At 33.2% G+C, this 17107-nt stretch overlaps 1 protein-coding gene across 5 annotated transcripts in view; it reads left to right on the top strand.

The window, feature by feature from the left end:
* Positions 1-17107, top strand: part of EPHA5 (EPH receptor A5) — a 336182-nt gene that overhangs the window by 285761 nt on the left and 33314 nt on the right. For all 5 annotated transcript variants that reach the window (XM_057309796.1, XM_057309795.1, XM_026508978.4 and 2 more), the window contains 3 exons: positions 5069-5136; positions 6463-6588; positions 10601-10786. In XM_057309796.1, coding sequence (XP_057165779.1) covers positions 5069-5136; positions 6463-6588; positions 10601-10786 — 380 coding nt within the window. The remainder of the gene's footprint in view (positions 1-5068; positions 5137-6462; positions 6589-10600; positions 10787-17107) is intronic.

Below are 17107 nucleotides of genomic sequence, written 5' to 3'. Positions count from 1 at the left end.
TCTTTTAGAATATGGAAATTAAAAATGGTATGCAAGGCATAAAATGAGAAATAAGTTAGTGTCTCATATTGCCTTTAACCATAGCGTGGTTAGCATCCTGAGAGAATGTGAGATGGGAACTTTGGAAGCTATGCCTTCATTTTGTGCCGTATAATCAGTACATTCCCATATCCCAAGGAAAGTGCGATTTTCAACATGAATACATTTCTCTTGAGAAGTAGGTTTGAAAATTTTCAGTAAACAATAATAGATCACTTGCATTTTTTGTATGACTTAAATCTATCCATGAGGAACTCAAAACTCACAGTACCCTAGTATATGAATGAAGACTATATGAATGAGAGTCAAGGTCCTGCAAGCAATACAGCTAAATATTCACAATCTCATTTCACTACATTTTCACTCACATTCTTATTGAACAATATCATCCCATAAAACAAAACTTAATCTATTTCCAGTATTTATTAGATATATTAATAAGCTGGTGTTCATATGCTTCTTTATTTTATGAGGGTGAATTACCTGAGCTTTCATTAAAACTACTTTTGTTCAGTTGGAGAGAATCCTGAAGTGAAAAAGTCAAACTATTTCCTCAGAAGCTGTAACTTATTATTTTTAAGATGCTAGCAATAAAATTCTTTAAACAAATTATGCAGTAGTTGAGGTCATTACTATGTAAGAATAGGAGAGTGTACATATATGGAGCAGTGTGGTTTTTAAAGAGGTTTAAATTGCAAGATTTTATTTTCCATAAGCAAAATATAAGTGACTGTTTGCTGCTATTTGTTGCCTTTTGAATTTTTTGAATTTTTGAATTTTTATTTTTTTGTTTTAAAATATAGGTAAAGCATTTCCTAATCAATCTGGAAACTAGGCAACCTATACATTTCCATTTCTGACCTAGGAACTGCATATGCTCTCTCTTTCAAATAAATCAAAATGCGGAACTATTTCTCCTCCCATCATTGCACCCCTCCCCACCTTATTTAGAATTCGGGGGGGGGGGAGTGGTTTTTTTGGTGTTTGTTTTGTTTTGTTTTGTTTTTTTACCAGCATTTTTCTGTAGTCTACAGCAATGGAAAACTCTGATTCTCTGGAAGCTGTAGTTGAACAAGGATTTACAATCTCCTTTGGCTATTGCTTTCACTCATCCTCCCTCATTGGCCATAAGGGGCCATTTAGTAAATTACTAATTCTATGCATTGCTTGGTACTCTGGAGGGCTTGACATTCATACTCTAATTTATTATCAAATTCTTAATTTACATCCAAGAATTAAATTGCTCATTGGCACATCCATCCATACATAAAGATTATTGCTTACTCTTTCATGTATTATGGAAATTTCAAATATACAAATTTAGATGTTATGGTTGGGGCTAAGTTTTCAAGATCAAAATTAGTATCATCAAAGATGTGTTACCCAAATTATTAGGACAAGTATGGGAGAAAATAGACTTGTTTCTAAATAACCTATTAAAGTTATTGTTATATTTACATAATAAGTGTCTTTCTAGGAATTTTTGATAAATATGAATTAATGAATATGAATTACGCCTACATTTAATATAATTTCTCATGCCCACCTCTACTACTAAACAGTAAGGCAGCATTGTTTTCTAGGAGAACGTAAGTATAAATGACAAAAAGATGATTCCCCTAATTACAAACACTCCAGATATTTTTAGTACAATGATACCAAAGCTCATTAAAATTGTGATATGGAGCAAAATGAAGAAACTGTTTCTTTTCCATTCAGAAAAAAAAAATTGGTTCCAGAAGGTAGGAGGCATAATTTATGTACAGAATGGCATATTTATTGACTGTTTGTCTGATGGGTTAAAATTATGCATCTGGGGCAGGTACAGAAGATGATACTGAATGAACAGGCATCCTGCAATGCTTTGTTAGTGAGGCTGAACCACTGCTTGAGTGCCCGTCTCTGCCAGCTGCACTTTTACTTGCTGTATCTTGTTGAGGCTTGTTTTAATGATGCTTTTGGGGGTTCCAGAACTTAATTTTATATGTTAATGTGACATGCAGCCGTATATGTTATAGAGCTCCAGAGATGCCCATAGTCAAAAATAACTCCTTTCTATTGCCCTCCTGACTCTCACCTTAGGTATTAAAATGTTAACCAGTCCTCACCAAGGTATTCCCAGATCACTTTTTAGATGAGATCCAAAGTTTTATTTCCATTTTCATATGAGGAATTTGCATGCAATTTAAAAATCTATGAGGCTTATTTAATGATAAAGACTATTTGAAGATACAAGTTTGAAAGCTCATTTTTTTTTTCTTGAAGGTAGGAGAGTTGAAGGTAGAATGGATGTTTGTTTTCTAAAGTAAACTGCAAGAACTTGTATACTTTTCAGGTCTCTTTAGAATTCGTCTAACAAAGGTTTTTGTCGGTATTATTTAAATAACATAAATCTCAGGATGATTTCACACAACTGTAGTTAGAACATTGATTTTAAAAAGTATCAATAACTTCTCTCTAGAGACACATGCATTAAAGATTGTAAGAATAATGTAATATCTAGAAAAATTATGAACAGTGCATTAAAATAACTTAAATGTCAGACCAAATATAATTTTAGTATGATTTTATGTATTTGTTTTTTTTTCTCTCCATTTCACTGCAGTGATTTGGTTCAAGATGTCTTAAGGACTCTTGGATGACAAATGCAGCTATCTAAGTGTTATGAATAAAATTTGAAAAGCCACCAAATCCCCATTGTGTATTTTTCCTCACCCAAGAACAGCATAGCTATTAAGTATATTACTTCAAATTTACTCAAATTTCACTTAGCTGTATTTTATTAATAAACTGCCAGTTTGTTAACATGATAAAACAAAGATAATTGTATTTTTCTTTCAAAAATGACACAAGATGGGTTGTGTTATATCTACTTTGTATAATATATATGTAATTATACACTAGAAAGTGATATAAGATAAAATAGATTTCGTTTATATATCAAAATATACATATATTTAAGAAATATCATAGAATATGACAAAGAACAGTCCTCATTTGTATGTGTTGATCAGATGCTTCCTTTACATCACATAGTAGTTTTCAACCAACTTTGAAATGAAAATACTTTGTCAATCTATCATTTTGGCTCTGTTTTCTTTATGCAGAAATCAATGGAAAATTTGTTTTTAATAAACTCAATTTTGTTATGAGACCTGATGAATAGTAAATTCACTTCCTTAGAATTTCACTAAAATTTAAATATTTTCATTTGAGTCAGTGTTTTAATGTTTTATCGTGTACGACATCAACTTACTATTCATCAACTCTCCAAATACTTGTCATTGTGTAGACTCAATCAAAATATCATTCACTCATTCATTTATTCATTCATCAATGTGACAAATTTTTGGTGCCAACTCTGAGACAGGTGCTAGATCATTGAAGAAATTTATAGATAAATGTTAGTTGCTGCCATTTATGGAACTGACAAATAGTAAGAGCTCCAGAAGACATACAAAATGATTATGTTGCATTGAAATGGAAATCACAATGTAAGAGGAGTCCAGAAAAGTATTAGGTTCAGATGGGGAAAGATTACATTAAGTTGGGGTATCAGGAAAAAAAAGCATGAAGAAGGCAAAAATTGAACTAGGCTTTGATAACTGAAAATTGTTGAGAAGAATATCCTAGGTGTGGGAACCAGTATACGCAAATGTGTGGAAGCATGGAGAAATACTTTGAGGACCTGAAGGTAGTCCAGTATCTTTGAAGATACCAGAGATAATGTAGGAAATATGCATGAGGGCTATGTTTAGAAATCTCAATCTTATTATTTTATTGAAGATTTTGCAGGAGAAAAAAAGGTAGAAGAGTACCTTATTTGTAGTAATTTGGCTACAGCCATGTCTAGTAGAGTTTAGGAAAATAGTTACAGAATGTAGGAGCATCAGTTCTGAGTCACTTATAGCAATCCCAATGAAAAATAACAAAGCCTTAATTGAAGAAGCAGTAGAGCTAATGAAAAAGAAGAGATGAATTGTAAGACTTTTATGTTATACAATGCTTGGGATTTGGCAACTAATTTGTTGTGAAGTACACAAGAATAAGGCTTTGTTCTCAAAGGGGCCAAGGCCTTCCCAGTGTTATTCACAGGAAAAGAAGGCAACAAGATCAAGACTGAAAGTCAAAAGAAATATACTGATTTGTTTTTCTCATCTATTGAGTTTGTATGCCAGTGGAATATCCCTATAAAATAAATCTATGAGGAACAAGAGTATAACTCTCAAAAGAATTAAACCAGAATAGAGGTATTAATTAAATTGATGGAAATGAATGGATTGACAGTAGAGAACGAGAGAAGTTCGTATAAATGAAGAGAGGAGCAAGAAGCATCAGAAAAGGAGTAGTCAGGGATTTCAGGGATTATTTATTTCATAAATAATTAAAAACTAAGATAAAGTCATGAGGCGACTATGTCATTAGTGAACCTCCAAGGACAAATTTTTTCAATAACAGGAGCAGGTTGCAAGGACTTCAAAATTAGTAAGTAGTTGAGTAAAACAGGAGAGAGTAAGATTTGGGGAGTGGAGCTGAACTGAGAAGGGTTGCAGATTGTGATAAATTTGGTAGTGATCTAAACGGATTAAGTGGAGAAGAGCCAGTGGAGCAACTAAAGACCCCCAAACGGGGGGAAAAAATTATAGAGTAAGATACTGAAAGGAGGACTTTATTGAATCAGAAATGTATTTGGGGCAATACATTCTGTAAAAAGGCTTATGGGGCGGCAAAAAAAAAAAAAAGTAAGAAAGAAAGGAAACAAAATATCTGGAGTGTGGTGTACAGTGGAGAAAAGTTTTTTTTAAAAAATGGATTTGGATGGCTTCTGACTTCTCAGTGAAATCTGGGCAAGACTGAGAGATACTGGTGGGGGAAATATGATTCATCCAAAAGAAGGATTGGTGTTTTTTCATGCTACTAGTGTGAAAATCAGTTAGGGCTGCAATCATTTCAATTGCATTTCATGCTTCTGGGCTTCATGTGATTCAACACTTGGAGATGTGGCTAATTGTAGCTTACTCTGTTCCAGGCGGTGTGGTTACAGCAAAGCAAAACAAGATCCAGAAGAGGAAAAGATGCATTTTCATAATGGGCACAGTAAGCAAATTGTAAAAAATCAAGAGAAAACAAAATAGAGGAGATTTTATTATTATTTTTGTTTATTTTCAGACAAGGAGATTTGTAATAACTGACCAAAATATTGTGTTTAAAAAAATATAAGTGTTCTGTTATGTTTCTGTAAAGCATATGGGCTTGGGGGCATTGCTGCCTGACTGTAGGCAGCAGTTGGATGGTTTATTCAGTTTTTTAAAGGACACCTTTATTATAATTATTTTTTTTAAAAAACGTTTTCAATCAATATAAAAAGCTGTTATATTTCAAACCAAATTTCCAGGCCAATTCTAATTTCTTCCAGCACAGTCAGTAGAAATTTATCGTTAAATAACACCATGAGATGAAACAAATAAAATTTCTCAGTATTTTTTCTTTTTTTTTCTAGCATTATAGCAAGAATTTCCCTGAGCAGAGCCTGTAGCAACAACCTTTGTTCAACGATTTGAAAAACACTATCCTTTTTAAAAACATAGAAAATCAAGTTTTGATAACATGCTTTAAAAATTAGCCTAAACGAGTTCTAATTAATGGTATTTTAATATGTATTTTTTCATAAGTAGTATAGCGTTAGTTGATTTGCCAAGTAAATAAAAATAATTTCTTTTGTTTTTGTCACTCTGTTATGACCATAAAAGTCAAAATCATTAAAGCCATAATTCGTGCTACAAAGCACTGAATCTATTTTCATACATTCTATCTTATTTAATGGTATTTATCCTTAAAAAAAACCCCAAAACTTGTGAAATTGGAAGTCATTAAATGAGATGAAACTGAGGCTCATAGAATCTTAAAGTCTTGGATAAAGCCATGTAGTACAGGGGTAGAGTGAGAGTTAGAACTTATCTTTTTCTTTTGACTTCTGTGTTAGTCTTACTGGACCAAAGCACAAGAAAAATTATTTTAAATTATTTTTTGTAAAACCAACATTCATCTGCGGTGGCATTTTAAGTGAAACAGAATAACAAAACAACAAATAACCCACTAGCATTTCATTGGCCAGTTTAGTAAACAAACTTATCTTAGTTTGCCTTAGAGACTGACTCTATGAACATTATCGTTGAAAGATATATCTATTCAAATATGTTGTCATATATGCATTTCTTGTACATGTCAACAATCCAGATTTCTAAAATTATAAAAATAACATAGCTATACAAATGACTCCCACAACTCAGGAGAGGGGCTGTCCTTGAAGCTTAGCCATTTCTAGGAATTAGGGATTTAAGCTATAGTTGCATATTAATAATGTTTATGATTTCATTCATCTATCACACGCAGTTATATTTTAATGCACATTTATCTTTCCAGTTAAACTGCCAGGAGTAAGAACTTATATTGATCCACACACCTATGAGGATCCCAATCAAGCTGTCCATGAATTTGCCAAGGAGATAGAAGCTTCATGCATCACCATTGAAAGGGTTATTGGAGCAGGTACAAGAGTGTGTTTAACTCAGACTTTTATTTATTTTTGTTTTTTTAATTTAAAATTTAGGTAGTTAATATATAGTGCAATATTTGTTTCTGGAGTAGAATTCAGTGATCCATCACTTACATACAATACTCAGTGCTCATCATAACATATACCATCCTAACATATGCCCTAACATTGCCCAGGACACCTGGGTGGCTCAGTTGGTTAAGCGTCTGCCTTCAGTGCAAGTCATGATCCTGGAGTCCCAGGATTGAGCCCTGCATTGGGCTTTCTGTTTAGAGGGAGTCTGCTTCTCCCTCTGCCCCTCACCCCACTCGTGTTCACTCTCTCTCTCTCACTCTCTGTCCCTCTCTCGAAAGAATAAATAAAATCTTTTAAAAAAGAGAGTCTCTTATGGCTTGTTTCCCTCTCCCTTTTTTTCCTTTCCTCCCTTCCCATATGTTCAATCTGTTTTCTTTCTTAAATTTCACATATAAGTGAGATTATATGGTATTTTTCTTTCTCTGACTGACTTATTTCACATAGCATAATACACTCTAGCTCCATCCATGTCATTGCAAATGACAAGATTTCATTCTTTTTGATGGCTGGGTAATATTCATATACATATATATATATATATATATATATATATATATATATATATATATATAACCATTCACCAGTCAGTGGACATTTGGGCTCTCTCCATAGTTTGGCTATTGTTGATAATGCTGCTATAAACATCGGGGTGCATGTATCCTTTTGAATCTGTTTGAATCTGTATTTTTTTTATCCTCTGGGTAAATACCTAGTACTACAATTGCTGGATTGTAAGGGAGTTCTATTTTTAACATTTTTGAGGGAACCTCCACTGTTCTCCAGGATGGCTGCACCAGTTTTCATTCCCACCAACAGTGCAAGATGGTTCCCCTTTCTCTGCATCCTCACCAATACCTGTTATTTCTTGTGTTGTAAGTTTTAGCCATCCTGAGAGGTGTGAGTTGGTATCGCATTGTGGTTTTGATTTGTATTTCCCTGATTATGAGTAATTTTGAGCATCTTTCCATATGTCCGTTAGCCATCTGGATGTCTTTGGAAAAGTATCTATTCACATCTTCTGCACATTTCTTAGCTGTGTTATTTGTTTGTTGGGTGTTGAGTTTGATAAGTTCTTTGTAGATTTTGGATACTAACCCTTTATCAGATCTGTCATTTGCAGATATCTTCTCCCATTCCATAGGCTGTGTTTTAGTTTTGTTGATTGTTTCCTTTGCTGTGGAGAAACTTTTTAACTTGATGAAGTCCCAATAGTTCATTTTTGCTTTTGTTTCTCTTGACTGTGGTGACGTGTCTAGTAAGAAGTTCCTCCTACCAAAGTCAAAGTGGTTTCTGCCTGTGTTTTCCTCTAGGACTGTGATGTTTTCCTCTATCACATTAAGGTCTTTCATCCATTTTGAATTTATTTTTATGTATGGTATCAGAATGTGGTCCAGTTTCATTCTGCATGTGGCTGTCCAGTTTTCCCAATACCATTTGTTGAAGAGACTGTCTTTTTTCCATATGATATTCTTTTCTGCTTTGTCAAAGATTAGTTAACCATAGAGTTGTGGATCCATTTATGGGTTTTCTGTTCTGTTTCATTGATCTACGTGTCTGTTTTTGTGCCAGTACCATACTGTCTTGATCACTACAGCTTTGTAATATATCTTGAAGTGTGGAATTGTGATGCCTCCAGTTTTGTTTTTCTTTTTCAGAATTGCTTTGGCCATTCCAGGTCTTCTGTGGTTCCATACAAATTTTAGGATTATTTGTTCTAGTTCTGTGAAAAGTGCTTTTGGTATTGTGATAAGGATTGCAATAAATCTGTAGATTGCTTTGGTAGTATAGACATTTTAACAATATTTGTTCTTACAATCCTTGAGCATATAATGCTTTTTGGTTTCTTTGTGTTTTCTTCAATTTCTTTCATAAGTGTTCTATAGTTATTAGAATACAGATCTTTTACTTCTTTAGTTAGATCTATTCCTAGATATCTTATTGTTTTTGGTGCAATTGCAAATGGGGTTGATTTTTTTTATTTCTTTTTCTACAGCTTTGTTATTGGCATATAGATATACAATGGATTTCTGCACATTTATTTTATATCCTGCAACTTTGCTGAATTCATGTATGAGTTCAAGCAATTTTTTGGTGGAGTCTTTCAGGTTGTCTACATAGAATATCATGTAATCTGCAAATAATGAAAGTTTGACATCTTCCTTGCCTTTCTTTTTGTTGTCTGATTGCTGAGGCTAAGACTTCCAGTACTATGTTAAATAGTAATGGTGAAAGTGGAAATCCTTCTCTTGTTCCTGACCATAGGAGAAAGGATCTCAGTTTTTCCCCATTGAGGTTAGCTGTGGGTCTTTTGTATATGGCTTTGTGATGTTGAGGTATGTTCCAGTTATCTCTACTTTGTTGAGGGTTTGTATTGGGCAAGGATGCTGTATTTTGTCAAATGCTTTTTCTGCATCTATTGACAGGGTCATATGGCTCTTATCCTTTCTTTTATTAATGCAGTGTATCATGTTGATTGATTTGTGAATATTGAACCACACCTGCAGCCCAGGAATAAACTGCACTTGATCATGGTGAATAATTCTTTTAATGTACTGTTACATTTGATTTGCTAGTATTTTATTGAGAATTTTTGCATCCATGTTCATCAGGGATCTTGGCCTCTAATTCTCCTTTTTAGTGGGGTCTTTGTCTGATTTGAGGATCAAGGTAATGCTAGCTTTGTAGAATGAGTTTGGAAGTTTTCCTTCCATTTCTATTTTTTGGAACAGTTTGAGAAGAATAGGCATTAACTCTTCTTTAAATGTTTGGTAGAATTCCCCTGGGGAGCCATCCAGCCCAGGACTTTTGTTTGTTGGGAGATTTTTGATTACTGATTCAGTTTCTTTTGGTTATGGGTCTGTTCAAATTTTCTGTCTCTTCCTGTTTCAGTTTTGGTAGTTTGTAAGTTCCTAGGAAGTTGTCCATTTCTTCCAGATCCTCCAGTTTGTTGGCATATAATTTTTCATAGTATTCTTTTATGATTGTTTGTATTTCCATGTTGTTGGTTGTGATCGCTCCTCTGTCATTCATGGTTTTATCTATTTGGTCATTTCTCTTTTCTTTTAATTTGTGTTTATATTATAGAATATAATATGTCAATGTCCTGATCTAACATAGAATGCTTTTAAATCTTTTGTAACTGACTTGCTTTCAAAGTGGTATGTAACTGGTCATATTTTAATGCTTCCTTCTTTGGAGCTCATATTTAAACTAGCAAGTGTGGGACACCTGGATGGCTCAGTCAGTTAAGCAGCTGCCTTTGGCTTAGTTCATGATCCCAGGGTCCTGGGATCAATTCCCTCACTGGGCTCCTTGCTCAGCAGGGAGTCTGCTTCTCTCTCTGTCTGCTGCTCCACCTGCTTGTGCGCTCTCTCTAATAAATAAATAAAATCTTTAAACCAGCAAATGTTTGCTTTGGAAAATTAAAAAAAAAAACAGCAAAAATATGTATATTCAAACAGGATTTTATCATCTACTGTTTTTACATTCCATATATAATTTGTAGTGTCTGAAACTATACATAGTTTAAGCACGTGGTTAGTCTGTTTATGAATCATCTCTTCCTTAAAATTATTTCCTTTTTGTCCTTCTATAAACTTTCCTCCTTTTCTCTTCTCATCAATTAATAAGGCACTGCTATTGTAGAAAAAGAAGGAAGATGGAAGTGATTTTCAATCAGTTGCATTTAATTTCTTTCTAATATTTTCATTAAGGTTTTTGTAGGTGAGATAGATGAAGCTAATAACCCCCAGAGTGTTTTATGATCACCTGTGGACGATTTTTCCAAAGCACCACTTATTCTCGATAGTGAAGTTTGGACTCCCCTTTTAATACTGTTTTGTCTAAACTTTAATATTCTAGGAGGACTTTAGCATATTATTAGAGTAAGGATTGAAATGAGTTTATGTGCTTTTCCATCTTTATGACAAGGTGAATTTGGTGAAGTTTGTAGTGGACGTTTGAAACTTCCTGGAAAAAGAGAATTACCTGTGGCAATCAAAACCCTGAAAGTAGGCTACACAGAGAAACAACGCCGTGATTTCTTGGGTGAAGCAAGTATCATGGGGCAGTTTGATCATCCTAACATCATTCACTTAGAAGGTGTTGTGACCAAAAGTAAGTACAGTAGAATTATATGTATGTGTTTGTCATGAATATCTGAGTGTCTTCTATTAGGTTATTATTAATTTTAGGATAAAAGGAAAAGTAGCCACAGTAATGTTATTAAAAATTTATTTAATATTAATAATAATTGTCCTGTATTTTAGTAGATTCTTGTCCAAGCTGATCTTTAATAGAACCTGAATTTCTGTTTAATTTTTCAAAACATATATATTCACATATTTACTATGAATTCACTGCCAGAGAAAATGTATCCAGATAAAAGAAGGAGTAAAGGTATCAACATTCTTTTTTCTTCTGGCTCTTCCACTTTTATCCTAATAAAATATTAACTTCAATGTTTTGACTGAGGCATTGAAGTTCAACATTTAATAGGTTCACTCTAACCATAGGTGTCCTGCCATCTTTTAAATTAGTCTTTAAAGACAGGTGCATTTCTTTTATTCATTTTTTTCATTGAGATATTTTAATAATTTTAGGGAAAGCAGCAGCCACAGAAGACTGGACAAATTCCTTGAGATTAATTATTTTCTTAAAGAAAATGTAATTTTTGCTCAGAAATATCTGGATTTTCACATCTATTCTTTTAAATTCGTATTTATATGTGACTATGTGACGATCTTCCCAATATAAAGAGTTCACATAATTTTTCAGTCATCCAATAAAATATTTTTGGGTCACGTGATTGAGGCCTTATTTAAATTCTTTTTTTTTTTTTTTTTGCCATTTCTATGTGTTCTCAGTCCTTCCTTTGTCCTTCATATTCTACTTACCACTTTCTAACTCATCTAAAAAATTTTAGCAAGGGACATTCTTTAGATTTGCTTTCAATCATCTGTTCACCTTCCAGTTGCTATTAATCAAGTCTTAAATTATATATGCCAAATATGTGTACCAGCAATATGTATTCAATAAATGCCATCAATCTATTAAGGCATTTCAAATGATTGGATATCCACTTATTTAGCTTTTAAATATGGAAAACAAAATAACAACAATAAAAACACAACTTTTTCACAATATAGACAAAAGAAGCAAGTCAAAATATTTGCCTGGTATATAACAAGTTAATTTTTAAATCATGATTTATTCACAATAAGTCACAGATGAGGAGGTAGCAGCCCCTTAAAAGTCCTAAAGCAGACCACAGCAAAAGTATCATCTTGATGACTGGCTGAACTTTTGAATCAGCTTATATTGCTAGACTGTTTTTTCCTGCCTTTCAAAGAGATACGTATTTCCAGTAAGAATTCTCATAGAGGAATGTAGCATAAAAATAAAATAACCTGCAGACAATTTTTTCCCCAAAACTTAGATGTGTTTCTTCCTCCAGTTGCATATATGCCCATACTTTATTACCCCCTTGACAGTAGCCCAAAGAGGGTATTGCTGGAGCAAGAAAGACATCCTTAAGTCTTATCAGAACAAATAAGTTCCTAAAGAAAGGTGAGAGGCAGGGACAAGAGAAAGAAAGGTAGAGAACAAGGAAAAAATATGGGTTTTTTTAGTAATGTAAGAAATTAAAATATTTTACAAAAATTATACCCAACGAATATTTGAAATAAGAATATGATGTGAAAAAAAAGATGGTCACCAGTATAATAAAATGAAATCAGAATTTGAATGTGACTACATTTTATCTGAAGGGAAGGTCCTAAAACGATATCAGTGGTATCTTGTGGCACTAGATACTATAGGAACAAGAATTATAAGAATAATTGATTACTGTTATTTCCTATGCAGTAATGATACTATCTAATATAAAACATAGTTCTTAATTATAGTCATGGTAATAATAGTAGGCAAATATTTGATACATTTCATTTCTTCATCTTATCCTTAATATGGCTTTCTCCAATAAATTTAACTTCCTCAAATAAACTCTGACCATGACTTCTTATTACCCAGGGTTAATGTGAAGCTCTGTAGGTAGCCAGTTTACCTTCTGTAATGAATTCAGATCATTATATTATCACTATTCAGATCAATAGTGTCAGATCACTATTATTATTATGGATGACAGTATGGCATAATGGTAAGAACCTGGACGATGGATCTAGCCACATATTGTAATTTTGGTTTTGCCACAAACCATGTGACTTTGAACAAGTTACTTAAACATTCAGAAATGTAGTTTCCTCAACAGTGACATGGATTAAGAATAGATAGTGGTGGTGGGAAGAGGACATGAATTAATACAGGTAAAGTTTAGAATGGGCGTGTCAAAGAATAGGTACTAAACAATCTATAGTTATTACTTTCCCGTTCTATCTCTTCCTGTGCTCTGAGCTCCTTCACATGCATTGTTTTCTTAGTCCATTTTAACATGCTTGATATTTTGACCTGCCTACATTGTCTCTTCCTCTGAAACTTACACCCTCCTATTCACTACCTTTTCAATTCCTTCAAATCCCTGTTCCAATCACATCACATTCATGAAACAATCCCTCATCACTTCAACCTAAAGTAATTCCTTCTTCTTTTGAACACTGTGCCGAAGTACAGATTTTTGCAGTTGTCTGTAATGATCTTCCATTTGGCCAAAACTCTTATTCAAATATTTCATTTAATTTTATCTTTTTTGCATATATTTTTAACTCCCTAGCTAAAAAAAAAAGTCTGCTCCTTGAAGACAGAGACAGTGTCCTAAATATTTATGTAAGCCTGTTATATCTAAAGCTAAACCAATCCATGGTCAGTTAAACATTTTGAGCCTCAGTATCACCAAAAAAAAAGGGGGGAAATCATACCTAATTTATAAGATTGTTGTGCAGATTAAATTAAGATATATTTATGTGTATGTGTGTGTGAACAAAACTGCAAGTAATTAGAGTAGTGAATAAATATTTATTTTAATTTAAGTGAGTGAATCAGATACTAACGGACAACACCCCAAAATTATTACAATTAATATTCACTTACTTTTATAGAACCCTGATTTATTATAGAACTTGTTTAATGTGAATGGGTCCTGACTGAGACAAACTAAGACAACTACATTTCTCATATGAAGTCAACTAAATTTGTCATATATTTTGTATGCACTTGAAGCCTTTGTCAACAAGTGATCATATCTAAGTTTTGTAAATTTTAGTCTAAAAAACAGTACTGCAGTTGGGAATCCAAATTGGAAATTTCCAATCTCCTAATCAAATATTCTATTTGATGTTGCTGCCATGAAACTACACATACACATAAAGCAAAATGAAAATATTTAAAATATTTCTGTCCTATTTTTTGTTCTGTGTGAACTCGAACTGCATTTCCCCTTAATAAATGTACCTCTTGATGTTCAGCCTAGAAAGTCTTCAGCTTGTTTTTAATTTACCATGTTGCAACTCACTTTATTTGTGTCCTTAATTTCATGCTCTCTGATCTGATGCTAATTTATTCAACAATTATTCTCAACCTGCAGCACACAGATAATGAGACATAAGTGCAACTAAATCTCGTGATTTTTCTGATTGAAGCTGAGGTAGGGAGTCTGAAGTCACACTCCTATGGGTGGTGCTATCATGAACCTTCATCTTTCTCGTATCACCGCCCTACGTGCCAGAAACATGGGCCTGAATTCAAATTCCTTCTGTGTTATGTTGTTAAACAGGGCATATCAGAAATAGTTATATATTCTAGAGAGACTTCATGACAAATGATGTGAAAACCCACAGGTCCTGGCTTAATTGACTCATTCACAATGCAAGATGCTTTAAGGTAATATATACAGTGCCAACTTTTACTATTTGAAGAGATTCAAAATTAAAATAAAAATAGGAAAAATAATTTTCCAATTGCAGCATCTTTAGTTCTTTAAGATTTATCTTTTCCCACTTGTGGAAATTATTATCAAAATTGACTAAAGGAATACTTCTATTGAGTGCTAAAATGATTCATAGTTATATTTCTTAATCTAGGATCTTCTACAAATAAATTTAGTTCTTTTGTAAAATTAATAAATTTAAGCAAAATGTTAGAGGAACATTAGAGGAGTCTCTCCCTATTTCTTTTTATCTCTATGTTTGAGGAGATAGCACGTTCAATGACAATTGATTGTTTAAATTGTCAGACAACTATGACTTATTATATAATTTGTAATTGCCTTTCAAATATAGTATTTCATTCTATCTTACAAAGTCACTTCTTATTTTATATTATCCAGGGATATTTCTACAATCTTCAAACTAGCCTTCCCACTTTTGTCTTTTCTCACATTAGCCCATTCCATATATATTGTCCCAAGGTAGCTTTTTCTAAATCACTGTTTTCCTTTGATGCTTCATCACCAAATAAGCAAACAAATGAAGCAAAATATATATACTTTGATTCTTAACCCCATATAATTTTGGCCATAACCCCATATTTCACTATTTCCTTTCCAGAAAAACTCTATCGAGTTCTTGTTCTACCCCTTTGAAATACTTCATTCCACCCAAGAATGTCCTCTCCACTTTTCTTGGCTCTACTTAACCTTCAAGATTAATTCAGATGTGGCTTTCTCCATGAGATCAGCATCATATATCTCCATTTTTCTTTCTATTCTCAGTGTCTGCCTTGCATATAGGAACCACTATATAAAGTGTAATAGCTCAGTAAAGGAAAGCTTCCCAGTTCCACAAATGGCTCAGTAAGGGAAAGCTTCCTGGTTCTACATTAGAATTTAAGCCTCAAGGAACAGAGGTTTTTGTCTTGCTCACCTGTGTGTTCCTAGATCAGTGGTCAGCATGTGTAGTATTTCGTATATCTGTTGAATGAGTAAATTCTCAGCCAGAGACAATCTTATACACTCTAGTTGCATTTCTCTGTACTTTGTCTTGCTATGTGTGATATCATAGTTATTCCTCTACACGTTTTATCATCCTTACTACAAAATGAGCTTCTTGAAAATGATATATCTTTATAGCTCCCCTAGTCTCTATCACAGGGCCAGACGTATTAGGTAATTAAAAAAAAAAGACATAAGCGATATTAAATGAGTGAATGACAATGTAGTTATGTAAACATTTAAAACTAGTTAGAGTGATGTATAGTTTATATTTTATTTTTAAAACCTTATTCTATAAAACCATGGGTGTTTAGAAAAAAATAAAATTCATATGAAGGAAATTGCTTGAGAATCTTTTCACAAGATCTTGTATATAACAGTTATTACTACTACTAATCATTAACATTACTTTAAGAATTTATTAAGCTTAATTCTCTTTATTATATCCTTTAATCTGTACAATAATGCTATTATTTAGACACTTGTATTTGTTCTTATTTTACAAATGGGAAAAATTAACTTTAAAGAGGTTAAATACCTTATCCAGTATCATAAAACTAGCATAGGATAATGCCACATTTTAAAACAGTTTTACATAACTTCCAAACCCAAGCTCTTAAAGAGTGTACATTACCAATCTCATATTTCACCCTTCAGTATACCTTTGACAAACATTTATTTATTCAAGGATATTAACTGATCACCTAATACATGTCTATCGCTATTAATCAGGATACAGCAGAGATTAAACAGACTGAGTTCCTGCCTTTATGAAGTTTACTTTGGGTGGGGAAATAGAAACTAAGTGAATAAACATATTTATAATATATTAAATGAGAAAATAAAGCTAGGTGAGGAAATTAGGGATTGCTTTTGTTGAGGGTTGGTGATTACTATTTTATTTAGTGAAAGGACTCTCTGATAAGGCTTGAATAAAGTGAAAGTGTGGGCCTTACAGATATCTGGAGGCAGAATGTTATAGAAATAAGGACCAGCAAGTCTCAAATGGAACTTACATTCGATGTTCAAGAAATATCAAGGCCATTGTTGCTTCAATGGAATGAAGGAGAGAAGTCTGGAAAGAACTTAACTTGGAGATGTACTAGGAGGATAGATGGTGCACATTCTTTGGTCCCTGTAAAGACCATCTCTTAATCTGAGCTTTGCAGCCTTTAGAACCAAGATGTGATGGAATCTAATATCTGTGTTAACAAGATCAGTCTGGCTGCCATGTTAAGTGTAGATAGTAAGAGCCAATGTTTAAGCAAAGAGACCATGGGGAGGTTACTGATGTTATTCATACCTCGTCATGGATTAGGTCAAAGTGCTGGTCTAATAAGATGGAGAGTAGTAGTTGAATTCTATAGATATTTTGAAGACAATCCCAGGAAGGCTTCCTGTGATTTAGATATAGAGTGTGAGAAAAAGAGAGGAGTCAACAATAATTATAAATTATTTGTCATGAGTTCTTCAAAGAAAGGAATTGACATTTATGGGGAAGAGTCTAGGAGGATCAAGACTGTGGTTGGTAATCAGTTCAGTTTGGACAACTTAAT

This window comes from Ursus arctos, unplaced genomic scaffold (assembly GCF_023065955.2).
Source record: "Ursus arctos isolate Adak ecotype North America unplaced genomic scaffold, UrsArc2.0 scaffold_9, whole genome shotgun sequence".
NCBI classification, from domain to species: Eukaryota; Metazoa; Chordata; class Mammalia; order Carnivora; family Ursidae; genus Ursus; species Ursus arctos.
This window is presented reverse-complemented; position numbering and strand designations above follow the sequence as displayed.